This window comes from Phoxinus phoxinus (assembly GCF_949152265.1).
Source record: "Phoxinus phoxinus genome assembly, chromosome: 8".
NCBI lineage: Eukaryota > Metazoa > Chordata > Actinopteri > Cypriniformes > Leuciscidae > Phoxinus > Phoxinus phoxinus.
The window spans coordinates 28285994-28301089 of NC_136883.1; the positions used below are offsets into that span (position 1 = coordinate 28285994).

At 36.0% G+C, this 15096-nt stretch overlaps 1 protein-coding gene across 1 annotated transcript in view; it reads left to right on the forward strand.

The window, feature by feature from the left end:
• The first annotated feature begins 1398 nt into the window (after positions 1–1398).
• The window catches only part of itpr2 (inositol 1,4,5-trisphosphate receptor, type 2), an 89989-nt gene continuing 76291 nt past the window's right edge, over positions 1399–15096 (forward strand). Inside the window, exons 1-4 of the mRNA XM_079621073.1 lie at positions 1399–1740; positions 12489–12559; positions 13951–14066; positions 14188–14274. Of these exons, the coding sequence (XP_079477199.1) occupies positions 1649–1740; positions 12489–12559; positions 13951–14066; positions 14188–14274 (366 nt within the window). The 5' untranslated portion in view covers positions 1399–1648. The remainder of the gene's footprint in view (positions 1741–12488; positions 12560–13950; positions 14067–14187; positions 14275–15096) is intronic.

Genomic DNA, 15096 nt, shown 5'->3' on the forward strand with positions numbered 1-15096 from the left:
TAAATTGTAAAATCTAGTTTCAAAAAACATACCAAGCTGTTAGAAATGTCCTTGTAATTCATGATAGTTTATGTTTTGAAAACCTATTATCTAAAAAGTTAATTCATTAATTATGTAAATATTAATTCAGTAGCCTACTTAAAAAGTTGATCGTAGAAGAGTTATTCAAGTCATTATTTGAATGTCATTTTTATTTATTTTTCTTGTTTTTAAGAACTTCATAGAATTCTAAGCAATGATAAAGTTAATGGAAAAATATATTTGTCAGGAAGGAACCCATGCTATATAATCATGTAAATACAATTACACATATGTAACCTATACATTTATTTGAAATATGGGGAATTTCAGTCATTAGTATCATCTCATCTAGGTCACAATTCAAAGTTCCACACGAATTTTTTTTTAAAATATACTTTTTTTTTTGTATACGATTACATTATGTGGCTGTGGAGTTGTATTAATTAGATTATAAAACCAAAATTCAGTAAAAACCAAGAAAACATGTGACCATGTGGCTTTATTTTATTTATTTCATCCCAAATTACACTAGATGGCAGTGCAGGCGGCGAATTCATGTTCAAGAGATAGAGCGAGCATATAATGTAGGTAGGCTATATAGAAACATATAATATATATTTTAAAAACTCTAATAATGGAAAAAGATAAAACATTTTGTCATCTATTCACGTTGTTCAACAAATTACACCTGAATAAATATTAAATAGAACCATTAATCATAAATATTATTTTACTGAAGACTTTGCACATGTCTGATAAGCACAGTGGGTGATGTGATTATGCAAAGATGGCCTATAGATTATTCAAAGAAACTTTGACACTTTATCTGACCTCCTAGATAGGTTACAAAGCTATCTCATTTAATATATTCAGAAGTAGGCTATTTTACCAATATTCATTTGATATGGTAAGGAACTTTTCTCCTTTTCCCCCCAAAAGCACGAAAATGCGTCAAATAAACAATCAAATTTACTACTAAATGTATCTAAAACATCTCAATTTATTGTTTAATGGCAAAACTGAATGGTTCATAAAGTAATATGATTTTTTTGTGTGTGTGTGCAAAATGTTGCATGCTTGCAAGTAGGCTACAAATAAAAACAAAACAAATGCCTTTTCATTTATCTGCCGATATTATATTAAATGCTCTAATAGGCTTTTTCGCGAATACATAAGCATTAGAAAATTATTTAAAGTTATTAATAAAATGAAAAAGTTGAGGAGAAACTTTAATCATTTTGCACCACCTCACCGACACTTAATGCCTGCACGACTGCGCAAACACACAAGTTGCATTCTCACTTGCATTGTGCAGACCACAGCAAAAGACAGACAGCATCACTTCCTTGATTTCACGGGACAGAGGGTGAGTCTCCTCCCACTCGAGTGGCATATTGGTGAGAAAAAGCCTCGTTTGTTTCACAGGAAGAAGTTGAAAACATGAAGAAACGCGACAGTTAGAGGAATCAAAACTCTAAAGTCGCATCTCTTCTCTGGGCTGCTGGATTAAAAATGTGTTACTGTCAAAGCGCAGGAACAAGTGGATTGAGACATTGAGTCGACTGGACACAACGCGCTGGATCAGAGTAGTTAAAGTATCAGAAAATCTTCTGAAACATTTACAGATATGTCGGACCACAGGTCCAGTTTCCTTCACATTGGGGATATCGTGTCTCTGTACGCGGAGGGATCTGTCAATGGATTTATCAGCACTTTAGGGTAAGTTGCCTCCCAATGATCATTATAGTAGTCTTAAAAATGACTAAATATGGCAGTTATACATTTTATTCAGATATAGCTACTGGTGTGATTATGTTGCCCAAATATGCAATAGTAAAATATTTATAAAAAAAACATCTAAAACCTTTTCCAAGACATTTCAGATGTCAGATGAAGTTTGTTGAGTGGAAGTAGGAAGTGATTTGAGTACATACTGAAGGCCAGAGGTGCTGTTACAGCATTGCTTCAAAAGCAATCATGCAAATCATGAACAGGAATGCAAAGTTTGCTGTTAGTTTACTCACCAATACAAATACAACTATGTTGGCCTAATTTAAAAATGTAATGGGAGTATTTTTTTTATTTAAAAATCCCATTTTACACCTGGGGGAAATGGACAGCACATTTGAGATAAATATCATTGCAGTTTTGCACACAACATGCATGAAGACTCCAAGCGTATCTTTCTTCTAGAAAAAGCAGTTTTATTCTACATGGAGCGGGTCGCCACCTCATGGGTGCCGCCATTTTTCATATCATGTGGCCTGCTGTCATGTAATTGGCCTACTAATAATCATATTATGATTATAATAATGTTCTCTTTATCGAAACTTTTTCAGTTAGTGCTCTTTACAAAGTATAGCAAATAAAACAATATGACAACAAACACATTATACTGCAGACATGGAGTCTTAGTCAACATCATAATTCAGAGTAAAGATATTAATTAGGATGCGCGCAATTTAAAAATATAGTCAATTTAAACATTGGAACTCGTGGAATGAATAAGACTGTGCTTAAACACAGATAAACTTTGTGAGTTGAGTGCACCTTTAATTATTAACCTTCGTCAAATGTAATTTGACAGTTTCAAGAAGAATTTCATTAGATTTTCACGTCGTCATGTAGGAACACATCTGCTTGTGTCTTATGAAAGATTATGAATGTATAACCACATGGCGTTGAAACGCTCAGCTCCATTTCAGGTTGTGTGGAATCACTTTGACTCATCGACTCATCAAGCAATTAAAGTGCAGAACAAATGACGCTCACTGTGGTCACAGTACAGCTTCTCTTTGCTCAAATATTTATTAATTTTGATTTTGCAGCATTGCATCAGATGGATTGCAGAAACGGTCACTTCTGTAACTTTTCGCAATTCACGACAGCTGTTTAGTTGTTTTGGAGTATCAATGTTTGTAAAACTTCATGTGTAGTTCAATTCTGAAATGCACATAGTTTACACATAGTTGTAGCAATGTGCACTTGCATTGGAAGAGTGACATATGAGCGGACTTTGTGTCAAAGTAAACTGTCAGACTGCATGTGTCCATTGTTGCAGTGCATAGTTGACATTCCAGTTTTTGTTAGGCCTTTTGTAACACTTGCAGCATTTTTATCCAGTCATATTGTTCCATATTTAGAGACAGGCAGCGTTTTTTGAGGATAGGATATTAACATACAATTCTTACTGTCCCTGACATTTACATGTATGTATACTGTGCACAGTACAGTATGTAGAATTTGTGCATAAACCTCTAATGACCTACTACATCTGCTAAAATGTACAGTACAGAACACTGCAATAGTGCAACTGGAAAAATAACTAAAAAATTCCCATTAATTTTCTCATTAAGTTCTAATTAATTCCCATTAAGTTGATTTTTGACTTCTAAACCTTTAAAGACAGACCTAGCACCCACTCCCTCCCATGAAGCACTGCCAATGGTTTAGTCAGTGTCTCTAAGCACTCAAACTGCTTAAAGGGATAATTCACCTTAAAACGAAAAATGTCATAATTTACTCACCCTGGTGTTGTTCTAATGACACGCCCTTCTTTCTTTTTCTGACCTCAAAAGATTATTTTAATTTTTTTTAAAGGCGTGACATGTACTTTCTTCTCCGAGGTTAATATAGTCTAAGTGTTCATTGCTAAAATTCTGTTTTGTGCTTTGCGGTCATTCTATCTGTCATCAGACAAACAGAGTTCTTGTCCAGAGATGTTCAACTCAGTGAAGAAAGTACACAGATACTTTTTTTGTTAGAGATGCTCCGATCATAATTTCTGCAGCGTATACCGACTACAGATTTCTTGTCATCGTGATCGTCCGATATCAATTAATTTAAGCTTGTTATAATTAATATGTAAGGGCTCTATGTTGACAGTCACTGTTAACCCCTTACACCCTGAAGGCATTTACATGATTTATCATTTGAAAGGAAACCTTTAAAATAGTACTTCTGTACTTAAAGGTGCTACCGTATTTTCCGGACTATAAGTCACACTTTTTTTCATTGTTTGACTGGTCCTGCGACTTATAGTCAGGTGTGACTTATATATCAAAATGAATTCATACTGACTGAGATGAACCAAGAGAAAACATTACTGTCTACAGCCGCGAGAGGGCGCTCTAGTTGGCGAAGTTGTTCAGAAGCGACACCGAGAAAGAACTCCATGGATTCAGTGTTGTGGAATGAGATCGCGGGAGCTTGGTGAACTTGTTTACCGGTAACTTGTTGGACTCGCTGGCTTATGTTAATTTAGCCTATTCAGCCTCCAGGTATATGTTCTTTATGCTAGTGCAGAGTTCTCAAACCGGTTCCACGGAGGGCCTAGTGTATGGAGGTTTTTGGTCTTTCCCTTCAATTAGTGCCCAATTAAGACCTAGACTACCAGGTGAGGGGAGATCTTAACCAATTAGTGACCTACTCAATCAGTTTGGTTCAAGGTAAAAGAGAAAACCTGCATACACTAGGCCCTCCGTGGAACCGGTTTGAGACAACTGTGCTAGTGTGTAGCTGAATAACTGTTAATGTGTTACGTTAACATACCGGACAACTATTCAGCCTGTTGTTCTGTGTGGTATTGTGAATCTGAATAACTTGCCTTTCCAGATTAAATGTCTGTTCTTGGTCTTAGATTTTGTGAAATAAATTTCTAAATAATGCGACTTCTAGTCCAGTGCGACTTATATATGTTTTTTTCCTCTTCATGATGCATTTTTTGACTGATGCGACTTATACCCCAGAGCGACTTATAGTCCGGAAAATACCGTATGTGGAGTTTTCAGCGGCATCTAGCGGTGATGTTTCAGATTGCAACCAATACGTTTACAAGCGAGTGCTCGTGCTCGTGCACGTGCTTTTTTTGTTATTTTATTATTATGTGGAGTTTGTGTTGGAGTCTGTGTTGTGCTAGTCTTTTCCTAGTATTAGGAGACTCCATGTCATAAAGTTGCAGTGTCGTCGCTGTTGAGTGCAAAGTCAGTAGACGAGGCGAGAGGCTCGGGAGCGCGCATGCAGGTATCACGTCACTGGATTTCGCGTCAAATCCGACTCGGAGCCTTCACATAGAAATAAGAATACTTGCATTCAGATGTAATGGCAAAACCCGCCAAGTGGATCATTTTATTGTGAGATTACAACCCATTCACACACAGGCAATAAAAAATGGATTCATTTTAGTAGAAAAACTCCATACAGCACCTTTAACAGACAACCCCAGAAAAAAGTGTTGCAATTTATTGATTTATTTTGTTATTTATTCATGCTTGACATGGTGACTATTAGAAAGAATGGCAGGTCATAAAATCAAGTTTGGTTTAGTTCGTGATGATCTTCCAGTGCTGTTCTAGCTGTGCGCTCGTGTCGCATGGTCCAAGCGTGCTTCAGCTGTAAAACAGTCCGGATCCCAGAAGTCCTATAGCTTTAGCCAAGCAGCATTTCATGTCACTCCGTGAGGATTTTCTCAAGATCTACGCTTCATGTCATGTTGTGTGTGAGTTTGTTTGGATCGAGACAAACTGCTCTAAATAATGTTGTGAGATTTACTATGGTTTGCTAATGTTTTGCAAAGTTACAAAGCAGAACGTGGCACAAAAACCTAATCTGTTTACATGCGCGTCGGAGGCAACTTTTTATGGTTAACCTCATCAAATTGCGTTTGTAGAGATCTGTGCTGGTCGCCATTCACTGCCATTACAGTATATGGATGTGCGAGCGGGACATTTAAAATAGAATTCTCCTCTTGTGGTCTGAAAAAGAAAGAAGGGCATTCTGGCATTAGAACAACACCAGGGTGAGTAAATGGTGACTTGGTTTTCATTTTAGGGTGAAGTGGTGAACTATCCCTTTAAATATTTAAATGCATAATATTTTGCAATAAACGTGAAATATTTTGTTTCTAAATATAAGATCACCAATTTTGCAATTCACAATGCACAATGCAATTCATGGGATTGTAGTTCTATCCTTTATTTAAGACGTTAAGTACACAGTCTTGTACCTTTTGTCTTTTTGTCTGATTTTCAAGTTGTTTTTTGCTTCCAATCAAAGTTTATGTTGTGATTCACCTCAGCTTGTTGGTTTACTTTGGTTCATGACTTATAACTCTTAAACGAACACTTTTATGAAGCCATATGGGAAAAATACTTTAGAAACCAAGGCCACTGAAAATGTAGGTGGCCACTTTTGCATTCTATAGGAGTACTTCTACCCAGAATGCATTGTGTTTGACTTTACTTTCTATTTCGATTGTGATGAACGGAACGTTATTTGAGTAAAATGGAACATTAGTCGATCAGACTGCAAAAGGCATGTTTTGCAAATTAAGAAAACTAAATTTTTTCTGTTTGCATATCGCCTATTGTTTTTCAAACTATTTTGCTAACTGTGCAGTTGTATAAACTGTACAGTATTCAGTAGTATACTTGTACTCCATGCCGAACATAGCCAAAGCCTTTCTTCTGAATCTGATCCTAAACAAGGCGATCTCTTGGATTAATTCCCAGGCTGTCATGGGTCTGTAGAGATATAATGGAAGTTAAATAGACTTCAATTAGAAAGGCTTGTCTTTGTTTAGGTACCAAGGACTCGTTGTGATGTACTAGAAACCTAGAGGAAATACTGATAAGAGGCTTCATTGGTTGAAATTCTACGTAATAAAGATTTATGGCCGTAATTTGAAAGTAGTTTGGTTAAAAGGACAATAATGTGGGTGCTTTAGTTCTGTATACTGTATCAGTTCAAGGTTGTAAAAGCAAATGTAGTTGATTTTAGTCTCAATTTCTTACATACGAAATACACACAGCTTCTCTTTTAAGTAAAATAATAGGATTTGTTAACTTGTAGCTAAGAATGATCCTTTTGCTTAGACAAGGTCTAACTCCTTCACTCATGTCATCAAGTAATGGAGCTATAATTAGCATGTTTAACTTTGAACACTGCCGACCAGGCTTGCATTTGGTTCATGTTTAACTCGCTGTACTTAGTTGTGTCTTTTGAAGATTGCTGACTGTCAAACAGTTTAAAGAGAACTAAGCACTCTGTTACTCATTTATGAGCATGTAAAACTGTTAGCACCTTTCCTGTTTTCTACCCCCCTTTCTATAACTTATCCTATTAATGTACTTAATGTCTTTGTTTAATACGCCTATACAAATACACAGGAAGATGAGGAAGTGTGCAGGCATAGCCAATAAAACAATTTGTCACTATAAAAAAAATCCATTTGCAGCACTTATTTGGCTTAGTCATCATTCGGTGGAGTGGCTCTTTCTGTGTTTATATATATATATATATATATTATTATTATTAATTATAAGGGATTGCTATTGAATGCAGACATACCTAGAGGTTAATGTGAGGATAGACAGACTTTAATAAAGCATTTCTGATAAATTGCATGCAATCCCCCATACTTCCCTCTGAGGTTTTCATTATCCTTATTAAAGGTGCAAGGGTGATACCGGTAGACATGATTAACAGGTAGAAATTTGTCTCTATCGCGGTTATGCTCACGTGGAATTGCCATTATGTGATGTCTCGAAAGCTTATCGTTTGAATGCATTTTTATGTTTTGCGGTTTAAAAACAAGTGATTTTAAACCATTCAAGCGCAATAAGCAGCAAAAGAGGACTCATTTTGGTACATGCACCCGCTGTCTGAGAGACATACAGATACTGAACTTGGCACCTAGAATTCTTTTTAGTGCCTTACTGGGCTTGAACTGTTAAATACACACACTTATATGACACGCTGTCTGAAGGAGAGATTCAGAAGATCTTTTCTTCCTGCGGCTGTGAGGCTTTATAATCCGCACTGTTAAGCATTAAAACTGAAACCACAACTCAGAGACTGAGTGGAAAATGAAATCAATGCACAATGTCACTTTGCATCACTAATATTGGAATTTGTTTTTATCTGTTAAAAGCATGCCATCTATGCATATATTCACTGTTTTTATCTTTGGTTATTTATTTTATAGGTGTAAAAACAGTCTTTTTAATTTTAGTAGGCCTATTGTGTAATTTATTTATTTTCATTTTGATATTGTTAGTATTATGTTAATGTCACTTATTTTACTTTATTCCATGCTATCCACTTTCTGCTGTAAATGTTGAAATGTCTCACCTGTGAGACAAATAAAGGTTGATCTAATCTAATCTTATATATGTCTAAATGCCTGCCTTTGCGAGTATTCTCATAAACAGTCGTTTATGTCTGAAGTGAAAGTATTTTTTTTTTAAAGAAAGCGCATGTGTATCAGTATATGAGATCAGTGCATTCACTCTTAAAGTTCTATTGTAGTCTTTTATTTCTAGTGCTTAAAGTTTTTCAGGTAGGTCGATTTCATTTGTCTTTGTTCTATTGTAGTTTTTTGTTCTTTTGCTTGTAACTATTTTCTTTGTTCCTATTTTATCACTGAGGTTTACTTGAATTCATTCAGTGTGCTTGAGTTTTTGTTTTTGTATTTTACTTTTATTTTTCTAGTATTAGTTTTTTTTATGGGATTTTTGAAATTGGTGATGAGATTTAAGAAATTTCAATAAAATGTTTCATCATCATAACTTTTTTATTTAAAACAAAAATAACTCTATCGTGATATATATATATATTGTTATTGTTATTGTGAATTAAAATTATTCATAATGTGATATTAGATTTTGGTCATATCTTCCCTCACTTAATCCTTATTTTAATGACCTTGAAGTAATGATGAAGCATTGTGTGAAAAAAAAGAAAGTATGCTCTAAAATTCTGGGGAAAACATGCTGTTACTTGATGTTATAGACTTGAAAATCAGGTCTTTGCTAATTTGCCATTCCAGAGAATTTAACTTCTTAATGTAGAAGGAAATTCATACATTAGGTTGAAGGGTCTTCTTTCTTTTTCACAATGCTAAATTGTTCAGTGCTCTTTATTCTGTCTCAAAGCACAGAAACGAATAATAATGAAATTAACTTTATTTTTTAATAATTAAAGAAAACAATTCAAAATGTTTTTAAGTGCATCAATGCTTATAAAATATGAAAGATGAACTCTTTGTATAACTGTGATAATTAAATAGAACAGCTTTTCCCACACCAATATGCCAATATTACAAATATGCTGGCCTGCCACATATAATATACCCCTGGTTTCATAGACAAGGCTTAAAGTGATAGTTCACCCAAAAATGAAAATGATCCCATGATTTACTCAGCCTCAAGACATCCTAGGTGTATGGTCTTCTTTCAGACAAACATATTAAAACATATTCTGGCTCTTCCAAGCTTTATGGTAGCGAATGGGACCCAATATTTTGAATATATCGCATTCCAGCGCGTGACGTAGGACGTTGGTGAAGCGTAAGCTCCGGTAAAAAGTGATGAACACAGAAGCGCAGAGAGGAAAGAGCAAAATAAAACGAGAAGTCCCAAACGAGGATTTTAAAGGAAAATTATCGGAGGATTTCGATATAAGAGGAGCTTGAGTTTGTTGTCCAGCCCTATTTGTTTGAACCAAGAGGCGTTTAAGTTTAAGCTTATGCTACTCCTATCCTACGTCATACATTGCGTCAGAAGTTACTCTTTTGGCGTAAGTTGACTTGTGTAGTTTTAGTTGTTCAAGTTATAAATATGGATATTTTTCTTACAAAAACTCATCGCTTTGTTTCAGAAAGCCTTTATTAACCCCCGGAGTCGTATGGATTACTTTTATGATGAATGCATGCACTTTTTTTGGGCTTTAAAATATTGGGTCCCATTCACTACCATTATAAAGCGTGGAAGAGCCAGGATCTTTTTTAATATAACTCTGATTGTGTTCGTCTGAAAGAAGATAGTCAAATACACCTATGGCTTGAGGATGAGAAAATCAAGCCCCAGACTAAAATGTATGTTTGAGCTGTTTTGACTGAAAGCAACTTGCACTGACATATCCTAAAATATATGCACACAAGAATTAAATGCCCTAATTGAAGCCCTGTCTGTAAAATGGGCCAGTCTTTTCATTAACATAAATTATGGGTTTCACTTGATGATTTATACTTGTTATCAGTTTAAAAGAGCACATTTCTGATTTGTTGTTGTTGAAAGAGTATTTGAGGTACAAGAAGGTTGGGGAAACACTACTGTCTCCCAGCTCTTGTGTATGAGCTTGAAAGAGTAAAAGGTGAAAAGTAATGCAACTGCTGTGTGGCACTTCCTTTAAATGTTCTGTTTTGCAGTGTGTGGTATGACCTCACACTATTCATCCATTTTTTGTGTGTCTTCTGCCATTGTAAGCAAGGAAGATTAGCTTTATGTTGTAGTGCTGGTTTGATTCATGAAGCATATTCATAATTCAATGAGCAACTTAATTTTCTATGTCAACACAACATGTAACCTTTAAGAATCTATACACACCCATGTCCCTTCGGTCAGTTCAGCGCAGTGGTGTGAACTTCTACATTTTATTGCTGACGTATTTATTTACAGATCTGTGTCCACAAGATAGTCGAGCTGAGTCGAGGGCTATCATTAAGAAAACCTTGAGCTGCCGTTGAGTTATTGCCTATTTTTAGTTGTAACTGTAACAGTGGGTGAAGCCTGGGTGTTAGTACGTTTATCAGGCCTACAAAGAGCACTGCAGCTTCCTCTTTTATCTAAAGTTGGTCCAAGCTTTCACAAGAAGCCTCTTTATGTTTAAGGAGAGGCTCGTCAGTTAAATTGCCCCTCAAATCTCTGGCAAATTGTTGATGATAAACAAAATAAAATCATATTCTGAAAGATTTCAACATTTCTGTAACCTTATTCTGTTATGAGCGCCTGTGATGGAGGATAGTGTGTAATTTAAATTCGACTGTATGGGTTTGCATTGACAATAGAGTGGGCAAATATGCTCTGCATTCAGAGAGTTGAATAGTTTGTTGATTTAGGATTAGAAGCATTTTCAAGTGAGTCCTCGTGAGAGGAAACTGTTTGCTTTGATATTCTACTAAGCCTATACTAAGTCTAATTTCTTCATAATAAAACCAATTCAAAAAATTGTTGATGTTTTGACGCTTTAGCATGGGGTCTTTTTTTCAAATTCTCAAGTTTCTCATTTTGCTTCTACCATGTACTTTCTGATGTGCTTCAGTCTTTTGAATCCCCAGAGTATCTTACTAACTTCCACTCTCATTTGATGCATGGCAGTTGCACTCATAAGCATTGAAACATTTTTGAAAATCTCTTTTAGACCAGTCAGTGTCCACAGCGAGACTTCAGAAAATGACGTTGGACTTGTTGACTTTGTTTGAAGTTTGAACCGACTGAACGCAAATCTGACTTAGTTTTCAAATCTGATCTTTAGGACTGATTTTCTACACTTTCATTTTATAAGTTATGTAATCTGATCCCCTTGTTCATTGTCTGATGGAAATTTTCTGTAAATTGGAGAAAGGTGCCTAAGAGAACATTTTCCAGTGTTCAAACAGTGAATGTCTTGAGGAAAGAGTGAGCAAAAATGTATGTATTTGGACATAAGCTTCAGACAGTACCATTCAAAAGATTAGGGTTGGTAATTTTTTTTTTTTTGATGTTTTTGAAACTAGTACCGGTATATTACGCCAAAGCTGCATTTCTTTAGTTAAAAGAGCAATATTGTGAAATATTATTACAATATAACAGAACTGTTTTGACATATTTTAAAGTTAAATTAATTCCTGTGATGGCAAAGCTGAATTTTCTGCATCATTCTCCCGTCTTCAGTGTCACATGATCCTTCAGAAATCATTCTGATATGCTGATTTGCTGCTCAAGAAATATTTATTATTATTATCAATGTTGAAATCCGTTGTGCTGTTTTGTTGCTTAATGTTTTTGTTGAAACTGGTGCATTATTTTCAGGATTCTTTGATGTATTGAAATTTCATAACAGCTTTTATTTGCAATAGAAATGTTTTGTAATGTTATAAATGTCTTTACTAGAGCTGCATGATTAATCGTTAACAGATAGCGATCTTGATTCAAACACCCACGTGATTTATTCCTAAATGACAAAGATTCACTGACTAACCTTTGACAAGTACAATCACAGGGAAGCAGCCCAAGGCAAGCATACAATGGTGTGTAAAACAAACTCATAACGGAAAAAAACAAATCAGCTCCATTGAGGATTCCAAGTGATCAAGCAAGGGCAATGACGTACATCCGAGTGAATGAGACAACGGGATGTTAGTGAGGGAATGGTGTAAACAAAAAAAATGGACTTGGGCGCAGGAAAAATTGACTCAGTCCAAAACCCTTTCTAATAAAATATGATTTTGAAGTTTAAACCATACAGTATTTCCATCCATTCCCCAAACCGCTTATCCTCTGAAGGGTCAACCTGAAGGGTCAACCCAGCAAGTGCTGCCAACTCTGTTTCTGTTTAGTTTTGTTAGTAATTTTCTATTTTAAGGAAATTGTTGACATTGAATCATTCAATGAAAGAATACTAATGAGTTGTCATATTTTTCCTCTCAGTTTGGTGGATGACCGATGTGTGGTGCAGCCTGATGCTGGGGATCTTGCAAACCCACCAAAAAAATTTAGAGGTGAGTCAGTTCGACAACATTCACACTAAATGGCCCAATGATAACATATTAGCGCCATTATAAGCGCTTGTTATGGATAAATCAATCAATCAATTGTTTATTTATAAAGTTAGTGTCGCTACCTTTGCTTAGTTCCACTGCAGTGTATTCAGAAAAGTGGCCGGCAAAATAAATCCCAACACCAAACAATATAATTATGCTAGCTGTAGCTTTGTATGTGTGTGTGTGTGTGTGTGTGTTTCTTAACACCTGATTAATTACTCGGCCCTTGAGCGATAACAGCCTCCTACACACTGAATCTTTGCTCTTGCCAAGGCCACACAGTCTGTCTGCGCCCTACGTCTTCAGCTTTATAGTGAGATCTCAGTAGGGTGCCTGGCTGTTGCTTAATGACTACAATTGTAAGCTGAGGTGGGTAAACAGTGTTGTTCCTCAAGTGCAATTTGGTAGACTTTACACGAATCAGAATAGCACAAACCGTCAACTCTTATTTTCCTCTTGTGCTGGAGGGCTTTGTTGAAACAAGAGGCTCAGTGCAAGTCAATACAAGCATACTGTGCCTTTGAATGTAACAGCCTTGTTACAAAAATGTCAACAAAAATGTCAAATATGTATTTTTAAATAAAAATCAGCCCCTGATATTAAAGTACCCGTTAGTTTATTTTCAGGTCTATTGTCAATAGTGTAGCGATTTGTAAAGCTCACTTTATGTGTAAGTCACATTCAATGCGCTGAAACTCGTCAACCTGTTGGGAAATCTTTTGCCCGTTTGCAAAATTTCTGATTGTGTGGATTCCTATTAAAATGACCAACGATAAATGTGGTTTATGTGGTGATTCATCTAATCTCAATGTCAATGAGCATGTATATAATAAATCCAAGTGAGAGGTCTTATTCTGTATTAAAAAAATCTGACCCTTTAGATTTTACTTATTCCTTTTTTGGAATAGACACAATTTGGTGGCTCCTTAAATGTCTATCTGACATTCTGCACTGCTCCCTCTATAATATTATGTTCTTCACTCTGTTAGCAAATACACGTTGACTCTATTGGATTTACTCAGTTGTCACTTTGCCAAATAGGACATTTGTCTAAGTGTATTTGAGTTTGTCTTTACTGAACTATTTTGTTTGCCTCAAAAGGAAATCATATCTATTTGGTTTGCTGGAGTAACATGATAGTGATACGGTGACAAATGATAGTCGCTTGGATTCAGTACTACACTGAAACCAGCTTACAATTTCTCTTATTCACAGTTGTGTGTGTGTGTGTGTGTGTGGCATTTAAATAAACTATATAAATGCCTTCATTCATTCATTCATATATATATATAATGTGTATCCAGAAATCTTCAGCAGCTAGTACAATAATTGTTCTTTCTGTTGTCTAGATTGTCTCTTCAAGGTGTGTCCTATGAATAGGTACTCTGCACAGAGACAGTTCTGGAAAGCAAAACAGGGAAAACATGGGAACAACTCACAGGGAGATCTCTTCAAGAAATTACAGGTAGAACCGGCTGCAGACAGTAGATATGCATCTTAGTTCTTTAAAATCACTGATTATGCGATAGAATGGCATTTTGACATTGCTAATTATAGTTTGCTGTCCTTTCTACCACATTTTGCAGCATGCTGCGGAACTGGAGCAGAAACAAAATGACACTGAGAACAAGAAATTGCTGGGAGAGGTTGTCAAATACAGTCGGGTTATACAGGTACAGTCAAGCTTCCTCCTTATCAACAAATGTTTTTTTTTACACTTTTGGCTGGACATCGAGAACGTTCTGTTTGTTTTCACACTGTTGCCAAGGCTGCTAGTGCACTGCTCAAGGGCCAAATATGCGTTTGACAGCGTGGGTGATATACGGCTCCCGAACCAATAGAAAGAAAGTTTGATTGGTCACTTTAATCTAAATGGTTCTATAAGCTTTCACCAAAGCCATAGTTTCAGACATTTTATTGTACCAAACTTATTTGACCCAAAGGGCCCCTTATTTGAGAGGCTGCTCACTGCAGAGCCATGGGTGAAGCGTGATGTCCAGCTCCGCCTCTCTGGATGTAATTTGGGGCGTAATAGGTGGAGCTAGAAGGTCCAACCACACCATAACCCTACCCATAACTCTATCCCTCCACCCATTAGATCCACAGAGGAGGAGCTGGACTAGATCAGGCTCAACCCATGATGCCATTTATCTCTGCATTGAGCACCGCTTGCCTTCTTTTGACTTCCGCTGTTGCTTTCAAAGCTAATGATTTATGAAGTCATGATTATGGAGCTAAATCCATGTGCCAGTGCCCTTGTGTTTCACTTTGAGTTTATTGTCAGATTATAGTCTCACATAACCAGACTTCGTACTGCTGAATAATGTCTGGTCTATGTTGCAGCTTATTTTAGTCTCCCACTTATATTGTGTCTACATCCATATCACACCCACTTACACTTTCTAAATCTATACTGTATTAACTTATATGACTGTTCATAAGTGTGGGGTTGGAACTTTTACGTTTTTTTTCTTCATGTTTTTAAAAGTAATTTC